This window comes from Bos mutus, chromosome 1 (genome assembly GCF_027580195.1).
Source record: "Bos mutus isolate GX-2022 chromosome 1, NWIPB_WYAK_1.1, whole genome shotgun sequence".
NCBI classification, from domain to species: Eukaryota; Metazoa; Chordata; class Mammalia; order Artiodactyla; family Bovidae; genus Bos; species Bos mutus.
The window spans coordinates 155314347-155327193 of record NC_091617.1 but is presented as its reverse complement, the minus strand read 5'-3'; the positions used below and the strand labels follow the sequence as shown (position 1 = coordinate 155327193).

The window sequence follows — 12847 nt, the reverse complement described above, 5'->3', positions numbered from 1 at the left end:
GGGGACTATGAGGCGGTGCAGGGGAGCCAGGCCACCATGCCGTGGGCAGGGGGGCGGGCGGCAGAGGGGCAGGAGTCTGAGGACACCATCCAAGTTCAACCCAAGGTGGGGGCACATGTTCTCACATGGGTGTGACCAGAGTGGACGGTCCACGTCAGGACGAGGTGTCCCTGGGGAGACGGGGCGCAGAGGGGAACTGGAGGCAAACTGCTGGGGACAATGACAGGCCACCTGCTGGGTATGGATGTTGAGTATGTGTTGTGTGTCACATGCGTGGTGTGAAAACGTGTGTCTGGGGTGAACACATGGTGGGAGAGGTCTGGTTCACAGGGTGCACTGAGGGGTCAGGAGCCAGACCCAGCGGGACGTGGCGGGGAAGGTTCTGGAAGCCACAGTGGGTCGGCAGGAAGCTCTTGGGACATCCCCGGGCAGTTGCAGGAGCGTCGCCAGGGGTGTGAGGAACCACGGGCATCAGGGAAGGTCTCCTTTGGGCAGAAGGCCAGCTGGGTCACCCAGTTGCTGCTGTGAGCCGCTCTGCCCAGAAGCGGGAGAGGGCGGGAGTGGCCTCAGAGTCACCCATGACAGGACCTCAGGGCCGGGAGGCAGGACTTCAGAGGTCCAGTCTGTGTGGACACCAGAGGCTCATGGGGGGCGCAGAGGGGACACCCACACAGGCCAGACTCCTCGCCCAGCCTTAGGGTCCTGGCAGCTTGGACAGGGCATGCTGTGGGCAAGGCGGCTCCTGGCTAAAGGCACTTGGGGCTCATGCTCCAACATGAGCAGTACATACCCTGCTGCTCCCCATGGAACCTTCTGGAAGGAGGCCTTCTGCTACATACCGTCCATGGCCCTCCAGCCACCCACCACTCCTCCCCCTGCCACTTCCAGTTTCTCAGGCCACCTGCCAGCCCCAGCCCGACTCACGTGGCGATGGGCACCAGGAACTGGTAGGAGCCGCGGAAGAGCACGAAGGCCGCGTAGCACAACCAAATGTCGTCAGTCTTGTACATGAGGAACACCAGCCCCGCCTGCAGCACCGTCACCACCGCGATGACCAGCCTGGCCCACAGCGCCCAGCGGATCTTCACGAAGCCCGCGGCGAAGGAGGTGAGGGCACCTGGGGAGACAAGTCGCGTCACGGCCATCCCGGTGGTCAAGGTCGCCGCCCCAGGGGGCGGGGCGTACCTAGCAGCGTGGAGGCAGCGTCCGCCGCGCCGTTGTAGACCCTGGTGGTGTCCGTGGTGGGGTGAACCACGTTCCACAGGATGTGCACGTAGTAGACGATCAGGTAGTAGCCGGCGGAGTTGAAGACCCACCAGAGAGACCAGAGGCGCAGCTGCGGCAGCCGCACCGCGCGGCCCAGCTCTCCCGGCATGCGCACGAACGTCGAGTCCCGCCAGGCGGCCGGCAGCCAGCCCGGCTTCGCGCCCGCGGCCTTCGCCTGGCCCGGGTTCATCTGGTCCAGCTCAGAGGGCGCGGCCCCGGCAGGTCCGGGGACTCCGCGGTTGAAGAAGAGGCTGCGCTTGGGGCGCTTCAGGAAGAGCGCCAGCACCAGGCTGAAGGTGAGGAAGGCCAGCGAGATGTAGTTGAGCGTGGAGAAGGCGACCCTGCCTACGGTGACCAGCAGCTGGCCCAGCACCGAGCTGGTGAAGACGCCCAGCAGTACTGAGGCCCGCGAGTAGCTGGCCATGCGCTGGTAGCGGGCAGGGGGCACCAGCGAGAAGATGTAGGAGGAGTAGGCAATGCGGGCAGCCATGGTGATGCTGAAGAAGAACTCCATGAACTGCATGTGCAGCACGGTCGAGCCAAACAGCAGCAGGAGCCACACAGACACGTAGCTCAGGCCTTGCAGCAGCAGCACCGGCTTGTAGCAGAGGTAGTCGGTCAGCAAGAAGATGGGCACCAGCACGGCCAGGTATGAGTAGGACAGCACCGGCGTGATCTCGTTGGTGACCTGTGGGACAGCACATGCATGACCCCCAGCCCCAGAGCATGGTCCTTGCTGTCACGTCTGCTGGGCTGGGCCTAGCACTTGCAAGCCCCACATGGACCCCATGCACCCCCAAGTCACCCCGTCTTCTGTGCCCCTTTATCACAGTGCCCCATCAGGACTACGTGACGAGTACTGTCCTTCAAACAGGTGCAGCACTTAGGGCTATCCAGGGCATCCGAGGAAACAGAGAGACGCACAACCAGACCCCCAAACGTGTTCCACTCTGATTCCATCCCCAAGGGCGTGCTCCTCAGGAAGCAGTTTGGTATTGACACCTGCAGAGCGCTGGTAAGTGTGCTGAAAATAATCAGTAACTACATGCTAAGCCACGGTGATCCAGTCTTGTCTCTAATGAAATAACATGATAGGATTTCACCTTAAATCTAACAATATAGAAAACAGAGCTGTGACTAATCTACACTCTTGCCAGCAGCTGAGGAAGGCCTTCAGCGGGCTGGTCTCACTCGGTCCCAGGGCACAGGGGACGCTACAGCCACCCTTGCACCAGCCATGCAGGAGAGCAAAGATGGGCCCTCACCCCCACCTGTCAGGCAGGACTAGGAGCTGCCTCCATGGGAGCCAGGACTCCCAGCTTCACCAAGGGAGCTGTCCATGGCCTTGGCCATTCAGCTCTCCACTCAGACAGGGCCAACCCAGCAGGACACTCCCTCCTGGGCATGCAGGGCAAGGCCACAGCCACAGACCCCCTTGGGATGCGAGCCAGATGTCTTCCCACTGCCCAGGAAGGGGCACCCTGGGCCTGCCCCCTAGGAAGAAGTCCCAGCTTTTGAGAGACCCAAGTCTTTGGCCCCGCCGCCCTTTCCTGGGGGATGCACAGGGGAGGGAGCCTGTGCTCAGAGCCTTTCCCGAGGCCCAGCTGGGTGTTTAGCAGGTGGTCTCCTACAGGAATCCAAATGACCCCACCTGACCCTCCCAGGGGCCTCATCTGACCCCAAATGACCCTCCCAGGAGTTCCATCTGACCGCAACTGACCCTCCCAGGGCCTAGCCAAGGCTCAGACCAGCCAGGGGCAACAACAGGTGAGCCTCTGGCCTTGTTGGGCTCTCAGAGGCTTTGGCCTCCCTTGGTTCTCACCCAACTCAGGGCGCTAACCCTGACTGCGCCTGACCACCTGCTAACACCAAGGCCCACTTCACAGATGCACCAAGGGCCCAGAGCTGAGCCCAGGTCAGCATGCGGGGCCCAGCTGAGCCCACCGCTTCCTGGAGGCTCACCCATGGTTTTCTGCAGCCATCATGTCTGTCCACCCAGAACTTACAGCCTAACTGGCTAGGCCTCGGCACTGCTTCTCAGTCTATGCTCGGGACCCCAAGCTGGCCACACACTCACTGCCTCCAGGGCTCCCCATCCGCTGGAAGCCACCCAAAACTGAGCACTAGAACTTTGGGACAGTCCAAGACAGTCTTGGTACAAATCTGTTCTCAGGGGTGCTGAGAAACCAGTGCTGGTCCCAGAGCCATGGGGGCTGGCTACAGGGTCAGAGCCTTGTTTATGGAAAATTCCGGGAACATCAAACAACCCCTATTAGTGGTCGAGCCCTCTTGGCAGGCAGCTTGCACAGCTGCGGGGCCTTGGGGTCAGAACCGCAGGAGGCCAGCCGTTCTTCCTTGTCCCCTCGCTGCTGCCCAGGCCCTGGATCCGCGTTCTCCAGCTGGGCAGGCACGCAGGCCAGGGGGCAGACCCATGTTGTATTTGGGAACTGCGGGCAGCACGGCACCCATGGAGTCCCTGTGGCAGGTGGCATGAGGGCCGCCTCATCCTGGCCCACCCAGTGTTGCTGGGCCATGTTCCCAGCACCTCGGTGTGGACAGGCTTAGATCCAGACTGACAGGCAGGACAAGGAAGCCATGCCCACACCCGGATCCGGGCAGCCAACAGGAGGCTTAGCCGGGGCGCCATGGCAGGCAGGACAAGGACAGGATGCCATGGGCTCTGAGGACCATGGGACAAGGGGTGCAGGGCAGGGCCAGGCCATAGGTGACCAGAATTCCAAGAGGAGTGGCGTCAACAGCCTATACCTGGCTGCACCCAGAGGGGTGCAGGAAGCAAGGGCAGGACAGGGGCTGTCACACCAGTGACAGGCAGGGTCAGCTGCGGGCCAGCAAGGACTACTGTGTAAAACGTCCTGGGCCGGGGTCATCGTGGAGGTGGGGGCGTGCTGCAGGACCCAACCCAGGCAGCTCAGGAGCAGAGGAGTCACAGGCTCCAAGGTGCAAAACAAACCTCATACCCGCCAGGAAGTGCTTCATGAACCAAAGGGCAGCCAGGGCGGGGGCGGGGGGTACCAGATGTGTGTGCAGGCAACACTCAGCACAAACCAGGAAGAATGGGGCTGAGTTCACAGTGAAACTGCGGCCCAGAGGACGTGGCAAGTGGGGAGGAAGCTGGTGGACAGGAGACACCGGGCCTCCCAGTGCCAGAAGCCCACCAGGCACAGGAAGGCAGATGCCCGCAGAGGGGGAAGCTGGCAAGGCCAGGCTTGGGGACAGCCAGGAACATGAGACGCCACAGCAGAAATCAAGGAAATCCAAGCCCGGCAGCAAGCCCTTCGTCTATCAGATGGGCACAAACTCAACACCACTTTGTGGGTGCTGATGAAATGGAGTCAGGGCCCGGTCTCGCGCTGCAGAGGGTGGAAGCGACTGCAGCAGCGTTTCCCCTGGGGGATGGGATGAGCTGGAGACCTCAGAGACCCTTGGAGCAAGGCGGGGGAGGGGGTTCTTGGTGGTTTGAGTCCCTGGGTAGTATCAGCCTGTATCTATGTGGGAGAAGTGACTGTGGCCACAGACCCACCAGGCTGTCCCCAAACAGGCCTCTGCCGATCTCGGGTCACATCCAAGGCCTGGTGGGCAGCTTAATTTCTGGAACCTACTATTTAAGCGCTAACTTGTGACCTGAGAGGGCAGGCAAGTGGGAGTTTACTATAGCGATTTTCCTTGTAGTTATTTTAATGGAGCGTCCCACGGGGCTCACTCCTAAGTCATCTTGGCAGTGGACGACAGGCCCTTGCAGAACACAGTGGCGTCCAGGGAACCAGCCAGTCAGTGAATGGGGGACATGCCATACCCAGTGCTGGAAGGAGGCAAGGCCCCCCACCCCAGACTCACCTGGGAAGTCACCCCTCTGGCCGTGGGGTTGGAGCCCTCACACACACATGGCTTTGAGCCCAGGCATGACGCCAGGGCACACGGGTGTGTCTGTTTCCCAAGAGGGCTACTTTGAGGGGGCAGGCTCGTATGCATGGCGATTCCATATGGCTTAATTCTGGGGTCACTGAGGGGTGGGGGCCAAGCCCTGGACCAGGGAGAGGCAGGAGCTCCCTGAAGAAATCAAGCAGGAAATCCCCGTGGGACCCAGTGGGGTCCAGCACCAGTGGCAGGGGGTGTGGAGGCCAAGGTCACCCTGCAGGGGACAGACGGGGTTAGGGTAAGGCTCTGGGGTGGCAGGTGGTCCTAAGGAAAGACGAGGAGGGGTGGTGAACAGACCCTGACCATGTGCTCCATCAACCAACGGACTCTGAGTCCTCTTGATTTATTTTATGGAGACGGAAACCAGCAGGGACGTTGCCTGCTGCTGCTTTTACTCTGACGCAAGACTCCCATGGGGTATAAGCTTATTAGTCGGGTTCCAATGAGATCCTTTGTCCTTGTTGCTAAGCAAAAGGCAAATTCCTTCTGTAATCCCTCTCCGCAAACAGGCCTCTACTGGAAGCAAGGGCTCCACAGATGGGTGGGCAGGCAGATGAGGCCCCTGGGCTCTGCCCCAGAGGCCCACGGCGGGCACAACCCCTCCACCAGACCTGCCACCACCCCACAGGGACTGGTGGCTGCCAGCGCCTGCAGCCGTGCAGCCCCCGTGCTCCGGCCCGTCCCACCCGCATGCGTGCCCAACGTGCCTGAGTCTGCGTGAAGTTCTTGTCGGGGCCCAGGAGGTAAGGCGTGATGAAGCTCTCCCCAGGCCGCATCTGGGCCATGAAGCCGTAGAAGCAGAGGAAGAACACCAGGCACCACCAGGACTGCTGCTCATGGCCGGGCTGGGGCTCTGCTGGCATCTGCTTCTCCACCTCTGGGACAGAGAGCGCCATGCTGCCAGGAAATGGACGGGACATCGCACCTGAAGGGGAAGCTAGAGTCAGGGTGGCTCAGCAGACAACTGCAGCCGCCTCCCCCAAAAACTTTGCGGTGACGGGCTCCCCACCACACAAGTCATTCAACCAGAACTCACATCACACAGAGGAAGGGGCCCCCAGCCCCAGCCCTACGCCCTCAACCTGGAGCTTGTGACCATCCAGACGCCAGGCCCACCCAAGCTAGGGTGTCACCACCTCTGAGGGCTCCAGGGCCTTAGATCCATAGAGTGGCAGGAACCACGTGGGGCCCATAAATGCTAAATAACCGAAAGTAAATGCAATTTAAGATACAGGTCCCCAGGGACCCCAGGGTCCAGTCATGCGCTCATAGTGCCACCTACTGTGGGCCAGTGGGCAGGCAGGACCCCTGTGCCCTGCCCCAGAGGTCCAAGGCAGACACGACCCCTCTGCCGGACCTCCCACTGCAAGGTCTGATGACTGCTCTTGTGGCTGGAGTCTCAATGTCACATCACCAGGCATGTCCATGTGCCAGGCACAGCAGAGGAGCAGTCCTGAGACAGCCAAGAGGAAAGGGGTAGGAAGAGGCCCTGCTGGGCACACAGCCCCTCCGGGAGGCCAGGGACACATCTGGGGAACAGCACAGAGGTCCATGATGGGGGCAGCATAAGACCCCTCCCACCTCCCCGGGCAGGCCTGGGCCACGCTCAGCAAGGGAGCTATGGTCTGATGAGCAAGTTCTTCCTTCCTCTCTCGTTCATTTCCGTGAGGAAAACGGGGCAGGGGTGTCACAGCAGTAACCCCCTGGAGAAGCCGAGGTTGGTGGGTTTATTTGTGAGGCTACAAGGAAGGCAGCAGCGGCCCGGGGGGTTACTGGGTCCTAGGACCTGGTCCCAGCCTTCTCAAGAACTAAGTGAAACACCAGCCAAGAAGGGGGGCCAGAAACCCCCGGGAGATGTGGCTTCCCGGAGAGCACACAGGCCAAGTGGCTCCAGCAGAAAGACTCTGTTTAAGGCGGGCACACACGGCCCCCACTCCAGCCCCAGGACTCCCCTCAAGCCCACTCATGACTCCTGGGCCACTGCTGCCTGAGTGCCAGGAAAACGGAGACCCTCAGTCAGCTGAGCACCCAGCCTGGGGTAAACAGCCAAGAACTTACAAAACACAGGGCCCCCAGGAGTGGGTTCCCACACTCTCTGTCCCTAGGGTCCCCAGGAGCAGGGTCCTACAGGCCACCATGCTCCCAGCCCCCACAGGCTCAAGAGTTCAGGAGTCCCCACGCTCCCTGTCCCCAGGGGCTCAGGGGTCCCTGTTCTGAAAGGTGTTGTCTCCAGAGTTGACAGAGATTCCCTACCTGGTGCCCCCGAATTCTGATTCCCAGGGCAGAAATCTCAGACTCCAGAGCACACCAGCTTCTTCATTTCTACTTCCTGGACTCCCACAGCTTCTGAAGCCTGAGGCGGTGCTTCTGAGAGTCCCATGAGAGTGAGAGGCTGTCAGTAGGTCTGGGGCAGGAAGGACTCTGCTCCCTGACACGCCCCCCCTACCCCTTCCTCCCCCGCACTCCCAAACAACAGGAGCTGATGACAGCTCCACCCCCAGTATCTGAGGCCAGCACCACAACCCCCAGCGCTCAGACACCCCGGCGCCCAGCCCTAAGGGTCCCAAGAGTTCTCAGGGTCACAACAGAGTGGTGGACCACTGCCCTCCCCAGCAGCACAGATCTGCAAGAGTCCACACCCTGTGATGGCCAGGGAGCTGGTGAGGGGGTGGGGGGCAGGTCTGCAGACCCTCGGGGTTTACATGGGGGCTCTGGGAGTGTCCCACCAGCTGCTCCCCTCCAGGCCACCCCATCCCTGCAATCTGGGGAAGCTGAGCTCGCTGCTGGAGTCCCTCACCTTCCTCCCCCAGCCAGCGAGAGAAGCCTGGGTTCCTCAGCCCCTGGACCACAGGATGAGGAGGGCCCAGGCTCACCTGCGCCTCGTTCCTCTGGGCTGCAGCCTACTGGTTGGTGGGTCTCCTTCCCATTTACCTGCCTCTGCACAAACTTCTGCTCCAGACGACACAGGCACAACCTCAGGCCTGCTCCTCCCTGGGGTGGCAGAAAGAAAGCAGCCTTCTCATCTGGACTAGGGTGCTGGGGAGGTCAGGGAGGTCCACTGACCACTCCAGAAGGAGGGACCCAGGCTGCCTCTGTGTTTTTCTGTGCCCTGGTGTCAGGGACCCACTCTCCAAGGACGAGCCAAGACGCCCACCCCAGACAAAGGCAGCCGCCTGTCCTAAGAAACATCTACGGCCTGGTGGACAGCCCAGTGACCCTGGAGCCCAGCCCCGCCCACCCCCCACCCCCATCCCGCCCCACGCCAGGGGAGCAGAAGCAACAGTGAAGACCTGGAAAGCTCAGAAGGTCCCGAACCCTGTGGGGTTCCCTTCAGAAATGGTCACTTTCATTTCTGCTTTATGTTTTCTCCTGAGTGTCACTTAAAGATCTGCCCCTCCCACCCACACGAGGCCCTCGTCCAACTTTGGGGGTGGGGGTCACAGTCCTGGCCTGTCCTGCGCCAGCACCTCTTACACCCCATGTAAGAGGCCTTGCAGAGCTGTGAGAGCGGGCCTCGAGGCAGGCTGACCTGTCACTCATCACAGGCCTCACCGAAGACAGAGTGCTAGGCTCGAGGGGCTGGTGTCCTGGCCGCTGTGAGACCACCACCCGGGGCCATAAGCGATGGCACTGATTTGCACTGGAGTGGCCAGGAGGCCGGGCCCATTTTGGAACACGTGTCCCCCCATGCACCACCCCACGTACTTCCCAAAGATTCCAAAGCAGGCAGAGGGCAGCCAGCGCATGCGCCCACAGCTGGACTGCAGGGTCACAGGGAGGGCTTGTGCCCATCCAGGGAGCACAGGCGGCCACACCAGAGCATAGGACCCAGGGGTGCAGAAGAAAGAGTGGACGCATAGCTGGGCTCTCCCTGGGGGGCCGGGCGCTGCCTGTGTTCCTGGCGGCCTTGGGGGCCTCAAGGATTACCCACCCTGTTCATTTATTCGACTCACATGAGGGCACTGCCATGGCTAAGATTAAAGTCCTCTTCCAAACACTCAGGCCCAGGAAGGAGAGCCGGAGGGACCCGTCATATACTGACGGCCACATAAACAGGGCACCCTGGGCAAGCGAGGTGCCCGAGCTCAGGGCAAGGAGGCAGGTGGGCCGCTGAAGGAAGCACTGCCCGGCACCTTGGCAAGCCGCAGGCAAGATGAGGACCTTCAGGAGAAGGTCCTGACCATCATCCTGGAAGGCCCCTTCTGACGACCCGTGCTCCCATCTGCGCCCTCCAGTTCTGTGCTCCCAGCACCTGGGAAGGCTGGAGACCCAAGACCAAGACAAACCAAACACCATGGCTCTCATCTGGCGCTTCAGGAGAGCCACCACTGTCTCAGGCTGCCATGTGCTCACTGAACAGAGAAAAGCCTTGTGCCCTCCAGATCACATGACAGTTTGTATTCCAAAGAGTAAAAAGGAAAACCATCTGGGCATCCCTACTGTGGACATCAAACCCACAAGTTGAAAACCCCCTGGACACGCTGGTCATCTCTGCCTAGCACAGATAGCTGTAACTTGGGGTCATTAAACCCATCAATACCCCCTCTGAAAGTAAGCATCCTGGCAGCGCCAGTTCTTGCAGTCCAGCAAAGGCCGCTGGGTGGGCTGCCCAGCCGAACCCCGCGGGCCTGGACACCTGGCTCCCAAACCCGCAAGGGGAGGCAGTTCTGCTGATTCGGTATGGGCTAGTGGGGAAGGGGGCCCAACAGGGAGCTCCAAGGACTATGGCACCTGCACGCTCTGGGTGGGCTGGAAGACAACTGCTTCCAGATTCCCGCTGGCGTTCTGAGACCTGCGGCCCGGACACCCGGGGGGCGAGGAATCCCATGAACACACGTGTGACGGTCACTCCCGAGGCTCTCTAGCACAGGTGGGGGGAAAGCGTGCCTTCCGGAGAGGTGCAGAGTGTCCCACGGCCCTGGACACTCTCCAGCACCCGGCTCCAACCGCGTCAGGAGCTGCTCCAAGGGGAAGATGTTCACACCTACAGACTCCAGACGCAGGAAACGACAAAGGCTTGGCTGGAGACCAGACACGCAGCCCGGCTCCCCCTCTTGCCCGGAGCCAGGCTCGGAGAATGCGCCGGGGTTGCCACGTGGGGCGAGGCGGCACGTGGGGCGAGGCGGCACATGGGACTCACTGCCCCCGCACTCATCTCCGGCGCCCCCGCGCCCAACCCCATCCCGGGACCAGGAGCCCCCAGCTCGTGTCCCCGCGCCCACCCCAGCACCCGCAGCTCCTGCACCTGGTGCTTTCCCCGAGCCCCAAAGCCCGGCCTGCGCGCACTCCGGCATTGTGAGCGTGTGACCCGCGCGCGCTCCCTGCAGCCCGGCCCGCACCTTCACAACCTTCCCGGACCACGCAGCCCCAGTACCTGCTCGCTCGCGGCCTCCCGGCTAGGGGCGGAGGACCACAGTGCCCACAATGCCCCGCGGCCGCTCGCTTCCGCTAGGCTGGGGGAGGGACGCGCCTGGCCCTGCCCCGCCACGCGTTGCCGGGACACACTGCAAGGTCTCCGACACGCCCCGCCACAGTCTCACCCAAGGTCCGAACCCAGCGGGCTCAGAAGTCCCGCGCGCACGACCCGCGGCAATTCGGAACGCAACCCCTACTCAGCCCACCCAGTCGCCGCCCCCTGGTCACGCGCCCCTGGTCGCCCAGGGTTGGCTACTCCCCGTGCCTCCACCCCGCCCCCGGCGCCCACCCCGGACCTCCTCGCGCGCAGTTCGCGCGTTCTTCGTGCCTACCCACCCAGCGCCGGACTCCCGTCACACTGGTCACAGCTCGCGGCTGTGCCGAAGGTCTCCGGACCGGGACTGGAAAGAGGCGTCCCCACCTCCCCCGCTGCGCCCCACCAACTCCTGGCTGCAAGTGTCCCTTGGACGAGGGCCGCCCCCTGACTTGTGCACCGCCTGTCGCGCAGACACCCCAGCAAGAAGTTCTCGAGCTTTATCTTTTAGATTCATTTATCCTGAGACGTGCTGTATGGCATCACCGACTCGATGGACTTTGAGTGAACTCCAGGAGTTGGTGATGGACAGGGAGGCCTGGCCTGCTGCGATTCATGGGGTCGCAAAGAGTCGGACACGACTGAGCGACTGAACTGAACTGAACTGATCCTGAGACATGCCTGCCCTCGCCAACCCACAAACTCGAGCCAGGGGCACTGGTCACTGAGCCAGGCAGGACAGCACTGTGGGGTTGGAAGGACCCCTGCCCCACTTACGTCGTAGGTGCTTCTGGACTCCATCAGCTCCTTCTATCAATCATGCGGGACTCGGGCAAGTACAGACTCTGCCCCCCCAACGCTGGGAGGCAGAGCAGATTGGGGGAGGGGTACAAAGACAAAGGAGTGGCCCAGAGGCCAAGTTGGACCAAGCAGAAGGTCCCTGGAGGGATCCCAGGAAGGGAACATCCAGTCCTGGTGTCTGGCTTCACAGCCTCCTGGCCAGTGCCTCCCCGACCCTGATCACAGCAAGACCAGCCCCCTGGACGTGGCCTGCCTTGTGCTGTGCAGTCTTTGACAGTGAAGGATGCTGGCAGGGAGGATGCTTGTGAGTCATGAGCAGGGAGGTTCAGGTGCCCAGGCTGTGACCCTCAGGCCGGAGCACTGAGAAGCAGCCCCAGTGGGAGGCGTCTCACAACCTCAGAAAGTGGCTGCTCCCTCCCTCTGCCCGAAAAGCTGGCACCAAGGAGCATGGCCGTTGGGAACCCAGCACTAGTCAGCCATCACAGTTGGCCAAGTTTGGGAACTGGGCCGGCCCAGAAAAGCAGTGCAGCCCCTCAGAGAGCAGGACGGACAGCACCCGGGGACCTGGTGTGCACAGGTGTGCAGAGAGCGGCTTCCCCCCGTAGGTGGGATCAGAGCTCCTCCCCCATGTCCCTCACCTGGTGGCCCCTCTCTGGCACTTGGGCGTGTGTGGAGTCCATGCCTTGCCTCATTCTGGTCCCTGGCCACACAAAGCCCAGGGAGCTGGCCGGAGCTGGGCTCTGGGTGGATGGAGGGGTCACACTCACCACTGCCCCCCACCACCCAAGATCTGGCCAGGGCTGCCATGTCTGGCTGGGCTATGAGCATTGTCACCAGAGGGGGGCAGCTACTCAGCGGGAAGAGGGAAGGGCTTCCAGAGTCCAGGATGTGATTCTGCTGCCAGGAGCGGCCTGGGCACCAGACTACGGCTCGCTAAGGCCCTGTGGGTGCAGCAGGCTGGAAAGTGAGGCTGCCAAGCAGTGGTGTTCATTGTTCAGTTGGTCAGGCCCGTCTGACTTTTGCAACCTCATGGATGGCAGCACGGAGTTTGCTCAAACTCATGTCCATTGAGTCAGTGATGCCATCCAACCATTTCATCCTCTGTTGCCCCCTTCTTCTGCCCTCACACTTTCCCAACATCAGGCAGAGAGATGTGCAAAAGCAGATGGTTTCGGGGCCAGCTCATTCTGGGGGATGGGTCTTGTGCTGCAGTCATCGTGGCTGTAAGGGGTGCTCTTGGCTTTAACGGTCTGCGTCAGATGTTTATGTACCTGCTCTGCACAGGGTCGGGGCAGCTGCTGTGGGGGGTGCAGAGGGAGTGAGAGTGGGTCCCCAGGTGGACCCTTACCTGGAGGGTCAGGATGGGCCCACAGCACTGAACCACAGTTTCACCAG

The 12847-nt window shown here is 61.8% G+C and overlaps 1 protein-coding gene across 6 annotated transcripts in view; it reads right to left on the bottom strand.

Annotated features, from left to right (window-relative positions):
* SLC19A1 (solute carrier family 19 member 1) overlaps window positions 1-11179 on the bottom strand; it is a 29749-nt gene extending 18570 nt beyond the window's left edge. Inside the window, exons 1-6 of one of the 6 annotated variants that reach the window (XM_070378150.1) lie at window positions 10577-11179; window positions 8076-8193; window positions 7456-7569; window positions 5910-6127; window positions 1186-1954; window positions 925-1117 (exon numbers count right to left, since the gene is read on the bottom strand). In XM_070378150.1, the coding sequence (XP_070234251.1) occupies window positions 925-1117; window positions 1186-1954; window positions 5910-6122 (1175 nt within the window). In that variant the 5' untranslated portion in view covers window positions 6123-6127; window positions 7456-7569; window positions 8076-8193; window positions 10577-11179. Of the gene's footprint in view, window positions 1-924; window positions 1118-1185; window positions 1955-5909; window positions 6128-7455; window positions 7570-7999; window positions 8194-9933; window positions 10229-10576 lie in introns of those variants that run through there. The other 5 variants (XM_070378144.1, XM_070378125.1, XM_070378116.1 and 2 more) reach the window with 5 other exon arrangements.
* Between the last annotated feature and the right edge of the window lie 1668 nt (window positions 11180-12847).